At 37.7% G+C, this 18,296-nt stretch overlaps 1 protein-coding gene across 3 annotated transcripts in view; it reads left to right on the top strand.

The window, feature by feature from the left end:
- PIK3C2G (phosphatidylinositol-4-phosphate 3-kinase catalytic subunit type 2 gamma) overlaps window positions 1–18,296 on the top strand; it is a 464,511-nt gene that overhangs the window by 10,066 nt on the left and 436,149 nt on the right. For all 3 annotated transcript variants that reach the window (XM_055394272.2, XM_055394271.2, XM_055394273.2), the window contains one exon: window positions 13,385–14,146. In XM_055394272.2, coding sequence (XP_055250247.2) covers window positions 13,466–14,146 — 681 coding nt within the window. In that variant the 5' untranslated portion in view covers window positions 13,385–13,465. The remainder of the gene's footprint in view (window positions 1–13,384; window positions 14,147–18,296) is intronic.

Below are 18,296 nucleotides of genomic sequence, written 5' to 3'. Positions count from 1 at the left end.
TATTCAAATAAAATTCATCATGTGGTGTGCTGTGCTTAGTTGTTCAATCGTGTCCAACTCTTTGCGACCCCATGGAATGTAGCCCACCAGGCTCCTCTGTTCATGGGATTCTCCGGGCAAGAATACTGGAGTGGGCTGCCATTTCCTTCTCCAATGGATCTTCCCAACCCAGAGATTGAACCCAGGGCCCCTGCACTGCAGGTGGGTTCTTTACACTCCGAACCACTACAGAAGCAAAAATTCATCATATCAATAATTTTGTCAAAGATTCAGTTAAAATTTATATTCCTTACATCTTGTGCTAATGATTACTAAGTATCATTAGGTAGAAATTTCTTCAATATTTATGATATTTTGAATATTTAATTCACCTAGAAGTTTAATTTACCCACTGAAAAACACGGACATGTTTCTAGCTATTAGAACAGTTGATGGGTACCACGTGGTGTGCATCCCTCCTCCTCCCCTTCTGCTGCATCCACAGACTCCATCACTGCAGTAATGGAGCATCATTGCTTCCTGAGTTCTGTTCAGTCTCAACAATTCTCAAACCATGTCCTGAAAAGCCACTACTATGTGATGAGATTTTACTTATGAGATAAAACTATTTACCACTTCAGTTTCAGATCCTTATTAGGGTTCCCCCAAAGAAGAAACTGTTATTGACTTGTTTCTGTTACTTTCCATTCACAGTCAAAAGATAAACCATTTGCATATAGAGAAAAAAATTATATTAGTATATAACAATGAAGCTTAAGCTAGATGAGACAGCAAATATGACAATTTTTGCTTTTTTAATATTTGAAATATTAAAAAACCTAGATTCAGGTTTAGGAAAAGGCAAAATAGAAAAAAGTTATTTATTGGAGGTTATAGTAGAATAGCTATTTACTGTACGTTCATCGAACATATTTAGCCCCTAGAATGGCCCTAAGGACTATTGTTGTCTTTCAAGAAAATATTAATATTTAAGGATTAAGTTCCTGGGTCAGGTAAAACTTAGAGTAGTCCAAATTATTTTGGACCAGGATTCTGTGAAATTTGGCCTAAATTATATGTGGCTCCCAGGTAGTTAGTTTCCCTGGCAGCTCTGACAGTAAAGAGTCTGCCTGCAATGCAGGAGTCCTGGGTTTGATTCCTGGGTTAGGAAGATCCCCTGGAGAAGGAAATGGCAACCTACTCCAGTATTCTTGCCTGGAGAATCGCATGGACAGAGGCACTTGGTGAGCCCCAGTCCATGGGATCGCAAAGAGTCAGACACGACTGAGTGACTAACATTTCAGTTTCATTTTTTCATTTAGATGTGGCTCTGAAGGTAAAGAATCTGCCTTCAATGTAGGAGACCGGGGTTCAATCCCTGTGTCAGGAAGATCCCCTGGTGGGCTATAGTCCATGGGGTCACAAAGAGTCAGACACGACTGAGTGACCAATGCTTTCACTTTCATACAGCTGTTTATCTTTAGCTCTAAATAGTCTGAAAGAACAGAGAACAATCTATTGTTGATATTTTATGATGAAAATATATAATGTTTCATAAATACAAATCCCTTTAAAGAATGGTCTTGTATTCTAAACATAACTTCAATATGCTTGAAGTTCTTTACTAGAAACATAGCAGTATTTGGCGTTATTAAAAAAAAACCAAATACTCATGATACTCCAATTAAAAAATAAATTTTAAAAGTTAAATTAAGTCTAAATTTAAAAATTTAATTGTAAATTAAATTAGACAGCTAATTTTAAAAACTGTGCAGTTTTTCATCATTCAGTCATGTCTGACTCTTTGAGATCCCATGTAGCCTTCCAGGCTCCTCTGTCCCTGGGAGTTTTCAAGGCAAGAATACTGGAGTGGGTTGCCATGCCCTCCTCCACGGGATCTTCCCAACCCATGGATCAAACTCAGGTCTCCTGCTGCAGGTAGATTCTTTACCACCTGAACCACCAGGGAAGCCAAATTTTAAGAACTGGAGTTGAATAAGTTAACTAATGTTTTGTATTCCAATATCCCTTCAATTTAAGAGGAGTAACAGAAATCCATACTTATAAAATATGTAGTGAGAGGTATTTCTTTGGTTGAGATTTAATCTGTGCAAGATGAATTGTTGATTTCTTAGCCTCTTCACTTCCTTTTCCAAAAAGTAACCCTGGCTCTCCAAGTGCTCTGCTTCTTTGCAGTTCTGTGGAAGTTGTTCATTCTCCCGTGGCCATTGTATCAAGAAGAGGAGACAAGTACAACCAGGATCCCGTAACATTTTGCTCTCCTACTAATGTTCCTTCTACTTACTGCCATCCCCTGACCTTGTTTTTCCACATCCATTAAAGACTCTTGCTCCTAATTGCAGCTGGTTCAGCATCTTCATTTTGCATTCTAACTCCAGGCTGTCCAGAGAATTTCAATTTCCTCCATCATTTCTCTTTCTAGTAAAAGAATATCTGTGCTTCTTCTGGTCTCCTGGCAGCACAGTGAGGCACTGCATTTCCCAGGCTTCCTTGCAGATATATATTCAGGCCAATGGATGTGAGCAGAAGTCATATGTGCAACTTCATAATAAGGTTCCTGAAAGGAAGTCACTTGCCTTTCACTTCTTCTTCTCCTACCAGGATCAAAAGTGGAGAAAGTGAAGTGACAGTGGCTTACAGTTCCTCTTCCTACCTTTCAGACTATTCTGTACCTTTTCTTTTTAGATTCATTTATTAAATATTGGTTTTCCCCCACAATGGGATTCCATTCTCAGATTCATTTATACCTATTTTATTCCTCAACTGCTCCTTAGACAAGGCTCATGGGTCCAGCTACCAAATTTATCTCTTGAATTGAAGAATTACATATGCAAATGCTTATTCAGCATCTTCACTTAGATTTGTACAAGTCCTCAATTTCCATATGGCCAATAATTCTATCATACATTTAAAATGTATGATATTACCAACTACATAAACCAAATGTATAGCTTAATGTACTATTATAAATAAATTGAACAACCTTCTAACTACCCAATATGTCAAGAAATAAGCATTTTTTGCCACCCCAAAAAACCTCTCCAACCCCTCTTACAATACCCTTCTTCCCCCAAGAAAAACAGCTCTTCTCATGTCATATCTGTACTTTTCTATGTAGTTCCATCATTGAAATCTGTATCCCTAAAGTGTATGGCTTTGTTTTACATTCTCTATTTCTTTGGAGGGGTGCAGGAATGGGTTTCTATAGTCTTTTTCAATTGATGTATTTCATCTCTCTTTTTTGTCTTCTAATTTATTTGCAGAAGAAACTAACTTAATTTTCTACATCAGTTTCCATCCTGATTTAGTTCTATCCTGTACCCTTGTGCATGGTCACTGGATCTAGAAGCATATGTAGAAAGATTAAAATTAAATTTTGTTGGCAAGACTTCATGGTAGTTTTGAACTCTTAAAGAAAGCACAAAACGCTAGCTGCTCCTCTTTTTGTGACGTTAGCAGCCACCAGTGCTAGATGCCTAGATTTTATAATTCATGACTTCCTGTAAAATATTGATAACCTGACTTCATCATTCTTTCTTCACTTATCTTTTGCAGTACTTGTACAAAGAGAAACTTTGCCTCATTTATTACTTAGATTACTTCATATTATTCATAACATTTCATATTATTTAAATCATTTCATATTATTACTTAGATCATTTCATATAAAAAAGGACAAAACATGTTTTATTAGTCCTGTGTCATACAAAGGCAATAAATTAGTTGTAGGTATGAACGTGTATCATTATGAATTCAGGCATCTAACATGTTTGATATGCTTTCATCCATTTCAGTTTATTATACTTTTTGGACAACGTAAGCCTTTTCAAGTTGGCTCTCAACTTCTATTGGCGTATCCTTACATTCTGTGACAACCTCTTTATTTCCTAGGCTCATGTTACATTAATTGCCCTTATCTCAAAGACAGGTGATACTTCAAGTAACTTTGTTTCTTTTCATAGGAAGTGGTATTTTATATCACAGCCTGGATGTTAGAGTTGCTCACTGCTGTTAGGATGAGCTTTATTTCTAGACTTTTCCAATGAAGGAATCTATAGATAAATAAATGTGATTTCTTTTGAAAAAAAATCTGATGAGTTCATTCTGATGCTTTCAGTCATAATTCTATACTTCTGAGAATACTGCTTGTTTGACCAAGCATTACACACAAAGTATTATAAGGATAATAATTCTAACACAGTCACCATATGGTTAATAAAAACTCTTTCAAAAATATGTACATGTTCTCTTCATTTTCCCTACCTTTTACTAAAGTTGAACTCTATCAACATTCTCAGTGCAGCAATATTAAACTGCCTCCTATATCCCTCTTCTATCTGAGTTCTTCAAGATAGTATGTGTATATTTAATGCTCATCAGTAGTCTCAATGTTGATGTATCTCCATATTTTTGATTAAAGTTTATTCTTCAGTAGCTTATAAATAAATAGTCCATAAAAACAATATTTCCTAAGCTCTCATGTGGCCATGACAGTTTGAGGAATTTTAATTTGGAAATCAGTTAAGTGAAGACATATTTTATTTCTCAATTTCTTTCCTTGTATCTCTTAAATATAAGAGTCAATTATCCACTTGTCACAGGTGTTCCTGCCATAAAACCTGATGGCAATTCTCTTTCCATTTAGGTTACAAGACTATGTTAGTCTTTTTCATGCTCTAACACAGCAGCTTGTACGCTGTTCTAACAGAGTATCTTTTCACATCTTCAATTTTTCTTCCATCTTTCATCTTTCCTATGCATTTCATAGTTTCTTTATCCCTCTTTCTTATTCTTCTTTTCCTTTTTCCTATTTTTCTCCTTGACTTTTCAAAAATAACAGTCTCTGTCTGGAAAACCAAGGACCTCCTCTTCCTTTTGCCAAACCTGTTTGGAAATCTGCTCCTTTTTTCTCTTAATTTAGGAATCATCTCTTCCTGAAACCTTTCTCAATCCACTTTGATAAATTGCAATTGTCTTTTCCTAATGATGTTACTTAAAGTTTAATGTAAAGTATTTCTCTGAAAACCAAGTTAGAACCGTCTAACTTACTCATTCATTACTAATAAAACACTAAATGCTGTTGTTGTTTAGTCGCTCAGTTGTGTCTGACTCTTTTGCAACCCCATGGATTGTAGTCCTGCAGGCTCCTCTGTTCACAGGATTTCCTAGGGAAGAATAACTGGAGTGAGTTGCCATTTCCTTCTCCAAAGGATCTTCACGACCCAGGGATCAAACCCATGCCTCTTGCACTGGTCGAACACTCAATAACAGAGACTTAAATAAGGGATGGAGACCTATCTATTAGTTGCAAAAGTAGGCAAAGAAAACAGCAACCACTACTGCTTCAATCACATAAAGTTTCTTAGTCCTAATTTTTCAGAATAGATTTCTCTAACAATAGGCAAAACACTGTTAGTTCTTCCCAAATACCACTAGGCTGTGTTTATGGAGCCCCTACTGAGTGTCATATTTCAAGGGTTAACAGGATTGGGTCTGAAGATTTCCTCCCTTCATGGTTGGTGTCATATTCCCTGACTGTCTCTGTCTCCCCTGAAACAGGCTTCATTCCCACTAGGTAATTTCCCCCAAAGCTGTTACCAAGAGCTGGAGGCTGACTTTCCATTGTCATGTTTATTCTTAAGACACACTCAGAGGAAATGAATGAATTACTGCTTCAACTGCTTTATCATGTCTGAGGCTAAAACCATAACAATACTCAGGAATCGAAGTATTCTTGAAACGAGGTCTCAGTGACCTGAACAAAACATACCCAATACATAAACCTTAAATACATCCTTTATGAATTTTACTTCTGCACTTTCTAAAGCAAAATAATCTTAATGGTGTTCTATATGAAATTTCACCAAACAAAATGAAGACTTTGTCTATTAAAGTCACTCTCATATGTCTGTATTATAAATTTATGTCTGTGAAATACTTGAGGGCAAGAGCTGTGCTTTATCCTTTTTTATATTCCCAGTGCTTTGCACAGTACTTGACACAATGTATTTTAAAACACATACTGAATAAATAAATGTGCAAATGAGTAAATAGAGGTGTGAATAAATGAATTAATATTTTCAAGTCAATATCCCTCAAAAATAAGCATAAGTGACAGCTTCAAAGTTTCCACATAAAAGTGCTTGAGGCAGTCTAACAGGAAGTGTCTTCTATAGGATTATACATTATTAAGAAAATGTCAATTATTCACATAAAAAGGCACCTGGTAGAGACTCCTTGGAAATTAATGTTTTTCCTAAGTATCTCCTGTCTGTGCTTACATGAAAATAATCAGAGCTCATGAAAATAGTATGTTTGCCTTACTACTCAATTACAAATTGGAAATGGAAAAAGTAAGGTAATGCAAATTTTATATGTAATATGCTTTAAATATATGTATCATTAAATTATACATAAAGTTACAGTCTTCTCTGTATTCAATTCAGCAAATTGAGCTGAGAAAGATCATACTTATGTCTATCTAAAATAGTGTCTGCATGACATATAAAATTGGCTCATAAGATGGAGAGATGGGAATTTTAGACCATGTGGCCAACTCAGATTTTTCTCAGACCCCAGGTTCGCTGCTATAGATAATGTGGACCTGCCCTCCACCTTGCTGAAATACAGATGGTTTAGCTTGATTACACTTTGACATGCTTTATGCTGTCACAATCTTTATCTCCCAAGACATGAATACATATTTTAAAAACTGCTAAATTTTCAACACGTTACAACTTGCTATCTGAAACAAAAATCATGTTTCTTCAATCTCATAATTCACTCCCTTCACCCTCTTCTCATCTTGTCCCTGCAGATACAGTGATTCAGTAATGCAGCTAGAAATTTTTGGATCAAGAACAGACAATTTTCAGAAAGGTTCTTTGTTCTTTTGTAAAATAAACATCTTTTGTTCCCATTCTGAACACTGGGGCCATTTGGATGATATTTGTATCTTAGGAGATTTACAGAGTGGAAGCAGCTGGCAGGGGCTGCCCTTTCTCTGATAGGTACCCAGGTTTGTCTCTACTTGTTCTTTGAGGGCAATTGAGCATTTAAACTTCAATAAAAGCAGATCTCTTGAAAGTCAAACTGAATAGAAAGTTATAAGCTATTGAAGAATACAAATTTGTCATTATTAACACTTTTGAACTTCCCTGTTTGAATTTAGCTGGACCTACCAACAAAGACTGGGGAAATGATTTTGTGTGGTCTGCTATCCTTCTTCAAGTCCCTGATTTTCCAATCCATTCACTAATCACATTCCAGTTTTCATGTATCGATTTTCTGTTGCCAGTGTAACAAATGATCACAAACTTAAGTGACTTAAAACCACACAAATTATTATCATACAATTTTATAGGTAGGAAATACAACACAAGTGTCACTGTGCAAAAATCAAGGTGTTATAAGGGATGTGCTCCCTTCTGGAGGCTTCTGGGGGAAATCCATTCCCTTCCCCTTTCTAGCTTCTAGAGGCTGCTCACATTGTTGGGCTCATGGACCCCTTACTCCATCTTCAAAGCCAATAAAATCAGGCTGAGTCCTTCCTGAGTATCACTCTGACCTCTTATGCCTTTAAGTATCCTTGTCATTGTGTGTGTGTGTGATTGTGTGTGTGTGTGTGCACGCATGTGCACGCTCAGTTCCTCAGTCATGTCTGACTCTTTGCAACCCCATGGACTATAGCCCACCAGGCTTCTCTATCCATGGGATTTCCCAGGCAAGAATATGGGAGTGGGTTGCCATTTCCTCCTCCAGGAGATCTTCCCAATACAGGGATTGGACCTGGGTCTCCTGCATTGGCAAACAGATTCTTTACCACTGTGCCAAGTGGTAAGCCCTCCTTGTGATTGTACTGATCCTATTCAGGTAATTTCCTAATTTAAGGTCAGATGACTAGGAAACTTAACTAACTCCATTTAGAGCCTTGATTCTTCTTCATCGTGTAACCTAACATATTCACGTTCCAGGGATTAAGATATGGGAATATTAGAGGAGGAGGGCATTATTTTGCCTACCACAGAGCTTTTTCCTGTAATTCAACAGAGCATTATTAAATCAGGAACCAACAGCTATGTCATCCCTATTATGACATATTTGATGCCATGTAGTACAGTAGAGCTTCCTAGGTGGCACAGTGGTAAAGAATCCACCTGCTAACATGGAGATGCAGGTTTGATCCCAGGGTCAGAAAGATCCCCTAGAAGAGGAAATGGCAATCCACTCCAGTATTCTTGTCTCAGAAATCCCATGGACAGAGGAGTCTGGCAGGCTACAGTCCATGGGGTTGCAATAAATTGGACATGACTACGCAATTGAGCATGCATGCTAGCACATAGTATGTATAATTATGACTCAAAGTCAAGGTATATGACTTTTAGCTATTTTATGCATTACTTCGTAATGCAGACTGCATACATTTACCAGCTGGCACTCAATCACATTTTTATTTATTTTTATACTAAGATATAGTTGGGCTTCCCTGGTGGCTCAGAGGTTAAAGCGTCTGCCTCCAATGCGGGAGACCCTGGTTCGATCCCTGGGTCGGGAAGATCCCCTGGAGAAGGAAACGGTAACCCACTCCAGTATTCTTCCCTGGAGAATCCCATGGACAGAGAAGCCTGGTAGGCTATAGTCCACGGGGTCGCAAAGAGTCGGACACGACTGAGCGACGGAACGGGAAATAGTCTATCTTCTGGACTGTAATGGTAAAGAGGAGATATAAAATTATTAGGAATTTCTTAAAATCACCAAATTTAATATTATAAAAGTGGATCTGGATGTGGTTTCTGTTTTATTACATTTTCAATACGAATAAGTATTTATCATTCTCCTTTATCTCACTATAATGAGATTTTTTTCAAAGAGGGCCTCTCAGTCATTTCAAGTTTCAGTGCTGTGAGAAATGGATGGAAAATATTATTATTAACAAAAATGTTTAAGTTTCCGACTCTTTCAGCAAAGATAGTTTGAATTAAGTTAATGCTGTCTTTCAGTGCCTAAATTCCAGCATGCTCTAGATGTTATATTAGTATGGAATTATCACTCACTTGCTTCTTTTTAATTCCCATTTAAAACAAATCTATGAACACAAACCCTTAGACATTGGGTAAGTTGATTCACCTTTCTGTGCCTCTGTTTTCTCACTTGTTAAATGGCAGTAATAATATCACAGGTGGAGAGGATTTGTTAATTCGTGTAAACAAAGCAGTAGACTGAGTACTGCCCTAGAGTGGGCACTCAAAAGATGTTCAGAATCATTATTATTAATAACAACCAGGTGGTACAGTTTACCTGAATCTTTAATTTCAGCATTATATCACTGATACTTCATTTAAAGACTTCCTCTGTGGCTCTAGAAAAAAATTAAAATAATTAAAAATCACTCAGTTCATTTGAAATACCACAAAATTTAAAAAGTCAACATGATATAGCCATATTTACCACATTTAAGCTAAGACAAGACACAGCAGGCTAGACTACGGAAGACTAGAACAGGATATTAAGTGTAGTTGTCAGAGGAAAGTCACACTTGCTGGAAAATTCTGACTTCCATGACAGAGACAGAAGAAGGTGTATCAGTTCAGTTCAGCTCAACCACTCAGTTGTGTCTGACTCTTTGTGACCCCATGGATTGTATCACTCCAGATCTCCCTGTCCATTGCCAACTCCCAGAGTTCACCCAAACTCATGTCCATTGAGTCGGTCATGCCATCCAACCATCTCATCCTCTGTCATCATTCTCTTCGCCTCCTGCATTCAATCTGTCCCAGCATCAGGGTTTTTCAAATTAGTTAGTTCTTCCCATGAGGTGGCCAAAGTATTGGAGTTTCAGCTTCAGCATCAGTCCTCCCAATGAATATTTAGGACTGATTTCCCTGGTTGGATCTCCTTTGCAGTCCAAGGGACTCTCAAGAATCTTCTCCAACACCACAGTTTTAAAAAATCAATTCTTTGACACTCAACTTTCTTTACAGTCCAACTCTCACATCCATACATGACTACTGGGAAAACCATAGCTTTGACTAGGCAGACCTTTGTTGGCAATGTACTGTCTCTGATTTTTAATATGCTGTCTAGGTTGGTCATAACTTTTCTTCCAATGAATAAATGTCTTTTAATTTCATAGCTGCAAGCACCATCTGCAGTGATTTTGGAGCCCCCCAGAATAAAGTCAGCCACTGTTTCCCCATCTATTTGCCATAAAGTGATGGGACCAGATGCCATGATCTTAGTTTTCTGAATGTTGGGTTTTAAGCCAGCTTTTTCACTCTCCTCTTTCACTTTCATCAAGAGGCTCTTTAGTTCTTCTTCACTTTCTGCCATAAGGGTGGTGTCATCTGCATATCTCAGGTTATTGATATTTCTCCCTGCAACTTTGATTCTAGCATGTGCTTCATCCAGCCAGGGTTTCTCATGATGTAATCTGCATATAAGTTAAATAAGCAGGGTGACAATATACAGCCTTGACATACTCCTTTCCCAATTTGGAACCAGTCTTTTGTTCCACGTCTAGTTCTAACTGTTGCTTCCTGAACTGCATACAGATTTCTCAGGAGGCAGGTCAGGTGGTCTGGTAATTTTCCAGAGTTTGCTGTGATCCACGCAGTCAAAGGCTTTGGCATAGTCATTAAAGCAGAAGTAGATGTTTTTCTGGAACTGTCTTGCTTTTTCAATGACCCAATGAATGTTGGTAATTTGATCTGGTTCCTCTACTTTTCTAAATCCAGCTTAAACTTCTGGAAGTTCATAGTTCACGTACTGTTGAAGCCTGAATTGGAGAATTTTGAGCATTACTTTACTAGCATGTGAGATGAGTGCAATTGTGTGGTAGTCTGAACATTCTTTGGCATTGCCTTCCTTTGGGATTGGAATGGAAACTGACCTCTTCTAGTCCTGTGGCCACTGCTGAGTTTTCCAAATTTGCAGGCCTATTGAGTGCAGCACTTTCACAGCATCACCTTTTAAGATTTGAAATAGCTCAACTGGAATTCTATCACCTCCACTAGCTTTGTTAACAGTATGCTTCCTAAGGCCCACTTGACTTCATATTCCAGGATGTCTGACTCTAGGTGAATGACCACATCATTGTGATTATCTGAATCATGAAGATCTTTTTTGTGTAGTTCTGTGTATTCTTGCCACCTCTTCTTAATATCTTCTGCCTCTGTAAGTGTATAATTTGCATTAATGAAACATACCTTTCACTACTACTGTGGAAATGAAAAAATGGCAATTTCTGCAAAAGGGATTATGGCTAGATAATATATCTATATGACCCATCAATTTGAATAGTTTGGAATAAATTTTATAGATTAATTTTCTATTTCACATATCCTAGTATACACATTTTATTTATATCTTCTGAAGTTCCATTTTATTTATATCTCCCGAAAACCTTTCTCAAATCAGTACAATTTCTTGAGTGAAATATAATAAATCTAACTCATTTATGTCTCAGGTGGTTGTGAGTTTCAAGCAGATCATTAGTGCCAATATAATAAAAATCATTTGCCAGGCAAAACACATTGACAGAAAATGGTATTGGATAGGTAATGACTATCATAATCACTTTAAAAAATTTTTCTGTCCTTAACACACATATAATTGTCAAGGCAATTAATAAATCCATGTTGTTCCTGTTGTTTAGTCACTCAGTAAGTCGTGCCCACCCTTTGCGACCCCCATGGACTGTAGCCTGTCCAGCTCTGCTGTCCATGAGACTTTCCAGGCAAGAATACCGGAGTGGATTGCCACCTCCTCTTCCAAATAAATGCACAAAATGACAGAAATACTTTTCAGTGTCATTTTCTTATAATTCAACTATAATTTTTCCAACATTTAAATCATTTGATCAATAAATGTAAATTAGCAACTACTCTGAGTGAAGCAAAGCACTAAGTACTGAGTTATAAGTGAAAAGACTAACATGGCCTAATGATTTAATGGGAAAGAAAAATGTTACATATATAACATTTATACATGTTACCCTGAGACAGTAGGAAACCACTGTTATATACAGAGGTGATATATGGTTAGCCTCTTAAATATAACACTATAGCATAAAAAATGGATTACAAGACTCAAGAATGAATTATAGAAAATGTGGAAGCAGTTTCAGAGACACTGCAACATTGCAGATGAAAGGATTAGAAAACTTCGACTAGGATTGTGACAGTGGTAGACAAAGAAGGAAGCAAGCTCTCCTACAGGAACTGGTGATTTACTGGATGTAGAAGAATGAAGGTGTGGGAAGACTCGAAGATAAAACCCTGGTTTCTGGTCTAAGAAACTGAGTAAATTGTTGAGCCATTTTCTGTCACAGAAGGCATTGGAATAGAAGCAGTTTTTGGGTGAATTTTGATTTAGGTTTTGGACTTTCTCTTAGACATTAAAAAAATTCCAAGTGGAGACAATAATAAGAATGGTCCTGTGTTAGGATTATTGATATGTAGATGGTAATTTAAGCCATAGGAGGTATGAAATAATTTACACTCAGAGAATGATTGAGAAGAAAAGCTCTGACAAGGGGTCCAGTAGGTAATGAACAATATAGCAGAGGATTCTTGAGAAAGAGCTAACACAGAACTCAGAGAATACAGTGTCACAGAGTCAATGTAGGCAAGAAAATTTTAAATAAGTATAGTGAACAAAAGTGTTCAAGTTTTGCAGAGACATAAGTTAAAATAGAGATTGATAAACATCAGTTGAATTTTCTCATCAGTAAAATTAATGAAAGTTGCTTTGGAGAAGTGATGAGAGAAGTTTGCAATTACTTAAAGAAGTTTTGGGGAGAATATGAAAGGGTCTTTGCCTGGAGAATCCCAGGGACGGGGGAGCCTGGTGGGCTGCCGTCTATGGGGTCGCACAGAGTCGGACACGACTGAAGCGACTTAGCAGCAGCAGCAGCAGCAGCCAACCTACAAGATGACTAGTTATGGAGGGCAGAAAAAAGTTAAGACTATATCTAGGAATGGAATCACTGCTGATCATGAAGAGACTGTTAAGATACTTTAGCATACTAGCACGCTGATAGATGATTGAATATAGAAGGAAATAATGCTGCTATGGGCCAGTGGATTTTCAGTAGAAAAGGAGTCCAAAGGGGAATACTGGCTTTCATTCATGAAACCACCGTCATGACTGAAGTGGATTTAATTTTCTACTACAGGAGTTTCATGCATGTCTCTGAAGTCAATACTCCCCCTTGGACTTTAGTTCTGTGAGCCCTGATGGATTTTTATATAACTCATGGGTTTATCTCATTTGCTATGGGGAAACTTCAAAGCAATTGTCTGTATTTACTCAACATGTTTCTTTCTTGAAAGCTCTTTTATTTCTAATTAATCACATTTTTAATTTCCTTTTATCGTTTGTCTAGGAAAATTCCTATCATCTTTTATAATATCATTGCAGAGATATTTGGAGCTGAGTCAGCCCTCTCAGTTACATAAAATACAGAATGGCATATTACTGGAAAACAGATCTAAATTCCAGAGAATCACATGAAAAGCAGCAGGAGCACCAAGAATTCCCCTCCTTGAATCAACCTCTTTCTCCTAGCCTAGTCAGTCTGGGTTTTGATAATGTAGTAGATGAGATCAGTAACAAAATCCCGGTCTGTCAGAGAGAAATAGAAGAAAATGCATTTTTTGTGCCCAGTGCACCACACTGGGACTCAAGAAAACATTCATTAGACGAAACACACCAAACATCCTTGAATGAATTCACCTTTAAAAGCTCAGAACTCTCCTGTCACCAAGTTAGAGACACACCAGTAATTGGTTTTAGTAGGCATTCTGTGCTACCAAATCCTCAAAACATCAAAAAAGGAAGCTCTTGGGGAAATCCCATCGGGAAATACCATGGTGCTGATGATTACGGATTCAATATTTTGCCTCTGTCATCTACCAGTCTGGATAAAATTAATTCACAGAGTCAAGTGGAAAATGAAAATCATAACTACCATATAGGATTTGAAAGCAGTGTTCTTCCTATATACCCATTCTTGTCAACTAACTTGATGCCAAAAGAAGAAATTAAAAGCAGTAGAAATATGAACATTGTGGAGTCTTCTCTGATGCCCTTTAAAGGTTCTTCTCTACGCAGGACATGGGAAAGTACATGCCCAAAGAACACTGAGGTATGTACTGTATTTGTCAACATAAAAATTCAAATCTGAAAGAATCAATCAATAATGTGCTCGGTGAATTTGGTAACAAGAGTAACTAATCTTCAGTAGGAGAATGTATTAATACTACTTTTGAAAAAAATGCTTATTATTCACAAATTCCATTTTTGTGAATTAATGATGTTTTCTAAATAGTTTTTATAATATTTTTAAAGTTCTGGTTTCATCAAAATTAAATAGTGTGGTATAGTATTTACATTTTATTAGATAAAAATATCATAGTTGGAGGTTTATATGATTGTATTTTTCATTCTTATTGTGTTATTATGAACACACAAATACATTTCATTACATTTATATTTTGAGCTACATTACCATGAATTAAAATATCATATTATTTGTAGGAAAAATGGCCATTTACTCAGAGGCTTCTAAATTACCCTGCTGGCAGGCACCATCTATTGGGAACATTTCAAGAGTAGGAAATTAAGTAATCATTGTGCAATTCATCCTGATAAGTTCGTTAGTAGTTTTCCAATCACTTTAGTAACCACAAAGCTTCTTGCATAATATTTGAACATTTCTCTGCTATACTGAATCTAGACACAAGGGAAACCAGAAGTAAACAATAAAAAGAACAAACATTTTTGAGCTGTAATTTACAGGGCTAGACAAAAGGATTTTTCATTTATTTGACAACTATATATCATATTCTTAAGGTATATATGATATACTACGCATAACAAATACAAAGAAGAAAAATGCATGATACCTGATTTTAGGAATAGCATATTGTTCAAATTTACATGCAAATGAATAATGACAACACAGTATAATAACACAGAGGATGAGTTCTTTAGAGAAGACACAACTGTGTCTGAGGTACTTGCAGAAGAAATAACACCTCAAGGGATTTGAATTAAAAGTGGATGAATTTTAGGAACCTCTACTTCTGATCATGATGGTGTTAACAAGTACGAAACTTTCTCTTACCACTGAAAGCAACTATGAGATTAGACAAAATACATGAAACTACTGTTTTCAGGACTGAGAATCAGTTGAGACTGGGATCCTTGAGAGAAAAGAAAAACCGAAGTGTTGTTAAGGTCATTCTGGTTTCTGCAGGGCTCTTTCCTGGTGCTAGGTAGGCTAGTGGAGCTTAATTTGAGCCGCAGTACCTAAAGAAGGCTGAGAGCCAAAGAACTGATGTTTTCAAACTGTGTGAGAATCCCTTGGACAGCAAGAGGTCAAATCTATCAATCATAAAGGAAACCATCCTGAATATTCACTGGAAGAACCGATGTTGAAGCTGAAGCTCCAATACTTTGGCCACCTCATGCAGAGAGCCAACTCACGGGGAAAGACCCTGATGCTCAGAAAGATTGAGGGCAGGAGGAGAAGGGGATGACAGAGGATGAGATGGTTGGATGGTATCACCGACTCAATGCACTTGAGTTTAAGCAAACTTCAGAAGATAGTGAAGGACAGAGAAGCCTGCAGTCCATGGGGTCGCAAAGAGCTGGACATGACTGAGCGACTGAATGACAACAGCATCACTAAACTGAGGAGGCAGAGACTGCAGTTCTAGGCTGCAAAGGAACCTGTGATTGGCAGAGCAGACCACAGAACGAGCTCTGCAATGGATGGGATTTATACTGCAGATTGTTGGCCAAGAGACCGTATTCACCACACAAAAATAGAAGTTACTCAGGCCACGAGTTCTGATCCAGCACGAGAAGACTCTGAGCAGAGCACACAAAACTATCTGTTAAGAGCAAAAGTTGTGCTCTATAGTAAATGCTCTACATACCAAATTAGATGTGGCCTCACAAAAAATAAAATCAAAGCAGACAAGACCAAAAGGATCTTAACTGCCTGCCAGAGAAAAACTGTAGTTTGTAGAAACAATTCCTACTGTGTCATCTACAATATCCAACATTTAATAACAAATGCATCAGATGTGTAAAGAATAGGGAATTCTGAACCATAATCAAGAAAATCACTCAGTGAATAGATTCTGAGATAGAACAGATGTTGGAATTAACAGACAGTGACTCGAAGGAGGTTATTAAAAGGATGTTCAAGTAGATGAAGTAAAGGTGAACATATGAATAGACAAATGAGGAATCTCAGGAGGAAACAAGAAACTATGAAAAAACAAAGACTTTCGTTTCCAAGGCAAACCATTCAATATTACAGTAATCCAGGCCTATGCCCCAACAAGTAATGCTGAAGAAGCCGAAGTTAATCGGTTCTATGAAGACCTACAAGACCTTTTAGAACTAACACCCAAAAAAGATGTCCTTTTCATTATAGGGGACTGGAATGCAAAAGTAGGAAGTCAAGAAACACCTGGAGTAACTGGCAAATTTGGCCTTGGAGCACGGAATAAAGCAGGGCAAAGGCTAATAGAGTTTTGTCAAGAGAATGCACTGGTCATAGCAAACACCCTCTTCCAACAGCACAAGAGAAGACTCTACACATGGACATCACCAGATGGTCAACACCGAAATCAGATTGATTATATTCTTTGCAACCAAAGATGGAGAAGCTGTATACAGTTAGCGAAAACAAGACCAGGAGCTGACTGTGGCTCAGATCATGAACTCCTTATTGCGAAGTTCAGACTTAAATTGAAGAAAGTAGGGAAAACCACTAGACCATTCAGATATGACCTCAGTCAAATCCCTTATGATTATACAGTGGAAGTGAGAAATAGATTTAAGGGACTAGATCTGATTGATAGAGTGCCTGATGAACTCTGGACGGAGGTTCGTGACATTGTACAGGAGACAGGGACCAAGACAATCCCCATGGAAAAGAAATGCAAAAGAGCGAAAAGGCTGTCTGAGGAGGCCTTACAAATAGCTGTGAAAAGAAGAGAGGCGAAAAGCAAAGGAGAAAAGGAAAGATATAAGCATCTGAATGCAGAGTTCCAAAGAATAGCAAGGAGAGATAAGAAAGCCTTCCTCAGTGATCAATGCAAAGAAATAGAGGAAAACAACAGAATAGGAAAAACAAGAGAGCTCTTCAAGAAAATTAGAGATTCCAAGGGAACATTTCATGCAAAGATGGGCTCGATAAAGGACAGAAATGGTATGGACTTAACAGAAGCAGAAGATATTAAGAAGAGGTGGCAGGAATACACAGAAGAACTGTACAAAAAAGATCTTCACGACCAAGATAGTCACGATAACGTGATCACTGACCTAGAGCCAGACATCTTGGAATGTGAAGTCCAGTGGGCCTTAGAAAGCATCACTACGAACAAAGCTAGTGGAGGTGATGGAATTCCAGTTGAGCTATTTCAAGTCTTGAAAGATGATGCTGTGAAAGTGCTGCACTCAATATGCCAGCAGATTTGGAAAACTCAGCAGTGGCCACAGGACTGGAAGAGGTCAGTCTTCATTCCAATCCCAAAGAAAGGCAATGCCAAAGAATGCTCAAACTACCACACAATTGCACTCATCTCACACGCTAGTAAAGTCATGCTCAAAATTCTCCAAGCCAGGCTTCAGCAGTATGTAAACCGTGAACTGCCAGATGTTCAAGCAGGTTTTAGAAAAGGCAGAGGCACCAGAGATCAAATTGCCAACATCCGCTGGATCATGGAGAAATCAAGAGAGTTTCAGAAAAACATCTATTTCTGCTTTATTGACTATGCCAAAGCCTTTGACTGTGTCGATCACAATAAACTGTGGAACATTCTGAAAGAGATGGGAATCCCAGACCACCTGACCTGCCTCTTGAGAAACCTGTATGCAGGTCAGGAAGCAACAGTTAGAACTGGACATGGAACAACAGACTGGTTCCAAATAGGAAAAGGAGTATGTCAAGGTTGTATATTGTCACCTTGCTTATTTAACTTATATGCAGAGTACATCATGAGGAACGCTGGGCTGGAAGAAGCACAAGCTGGAATCAAGATTGCCGGGAGAAATATCAATAACCTCAGATATGCAGATGACACTACCCTTATGGCAGAAAGTGAAGAGGAACTCAAAAGCCTCTTGATGAAAGTGAAAGAGGAGAGTGAAAAGGTTGGCTTGAAGCTCAACATTCAGAAAACAAAGATCATGGCATCTGGTCCCATCACTTCATGGGAAATAGATGGAAAAACAGTGGAAACAGTGTCAGACTTTGTTTTTTTGGGCTCCAAAAT

The sequence above is a fragment of the Moschus berezovskii genome, chromosome 6 (assembly GCF_049115385.1).
Source record: "Moschus berezovskii isolate FMDL1 chromosome 6, NW_MosBer_1.0, whole genome shotgun sequence".
Classification (NCBI taxonomy): Eukaryota; Metazoa; Chordata; class Mammalia; order Artiodactyla; family Moschidae; genus Moschus; species Moschus berezovskii.
The sequence above is the reverse complement of the archived record's forward strand: the minus strand, read 5'-3'. Positions and strand labels throughout refer to the sequence as shown.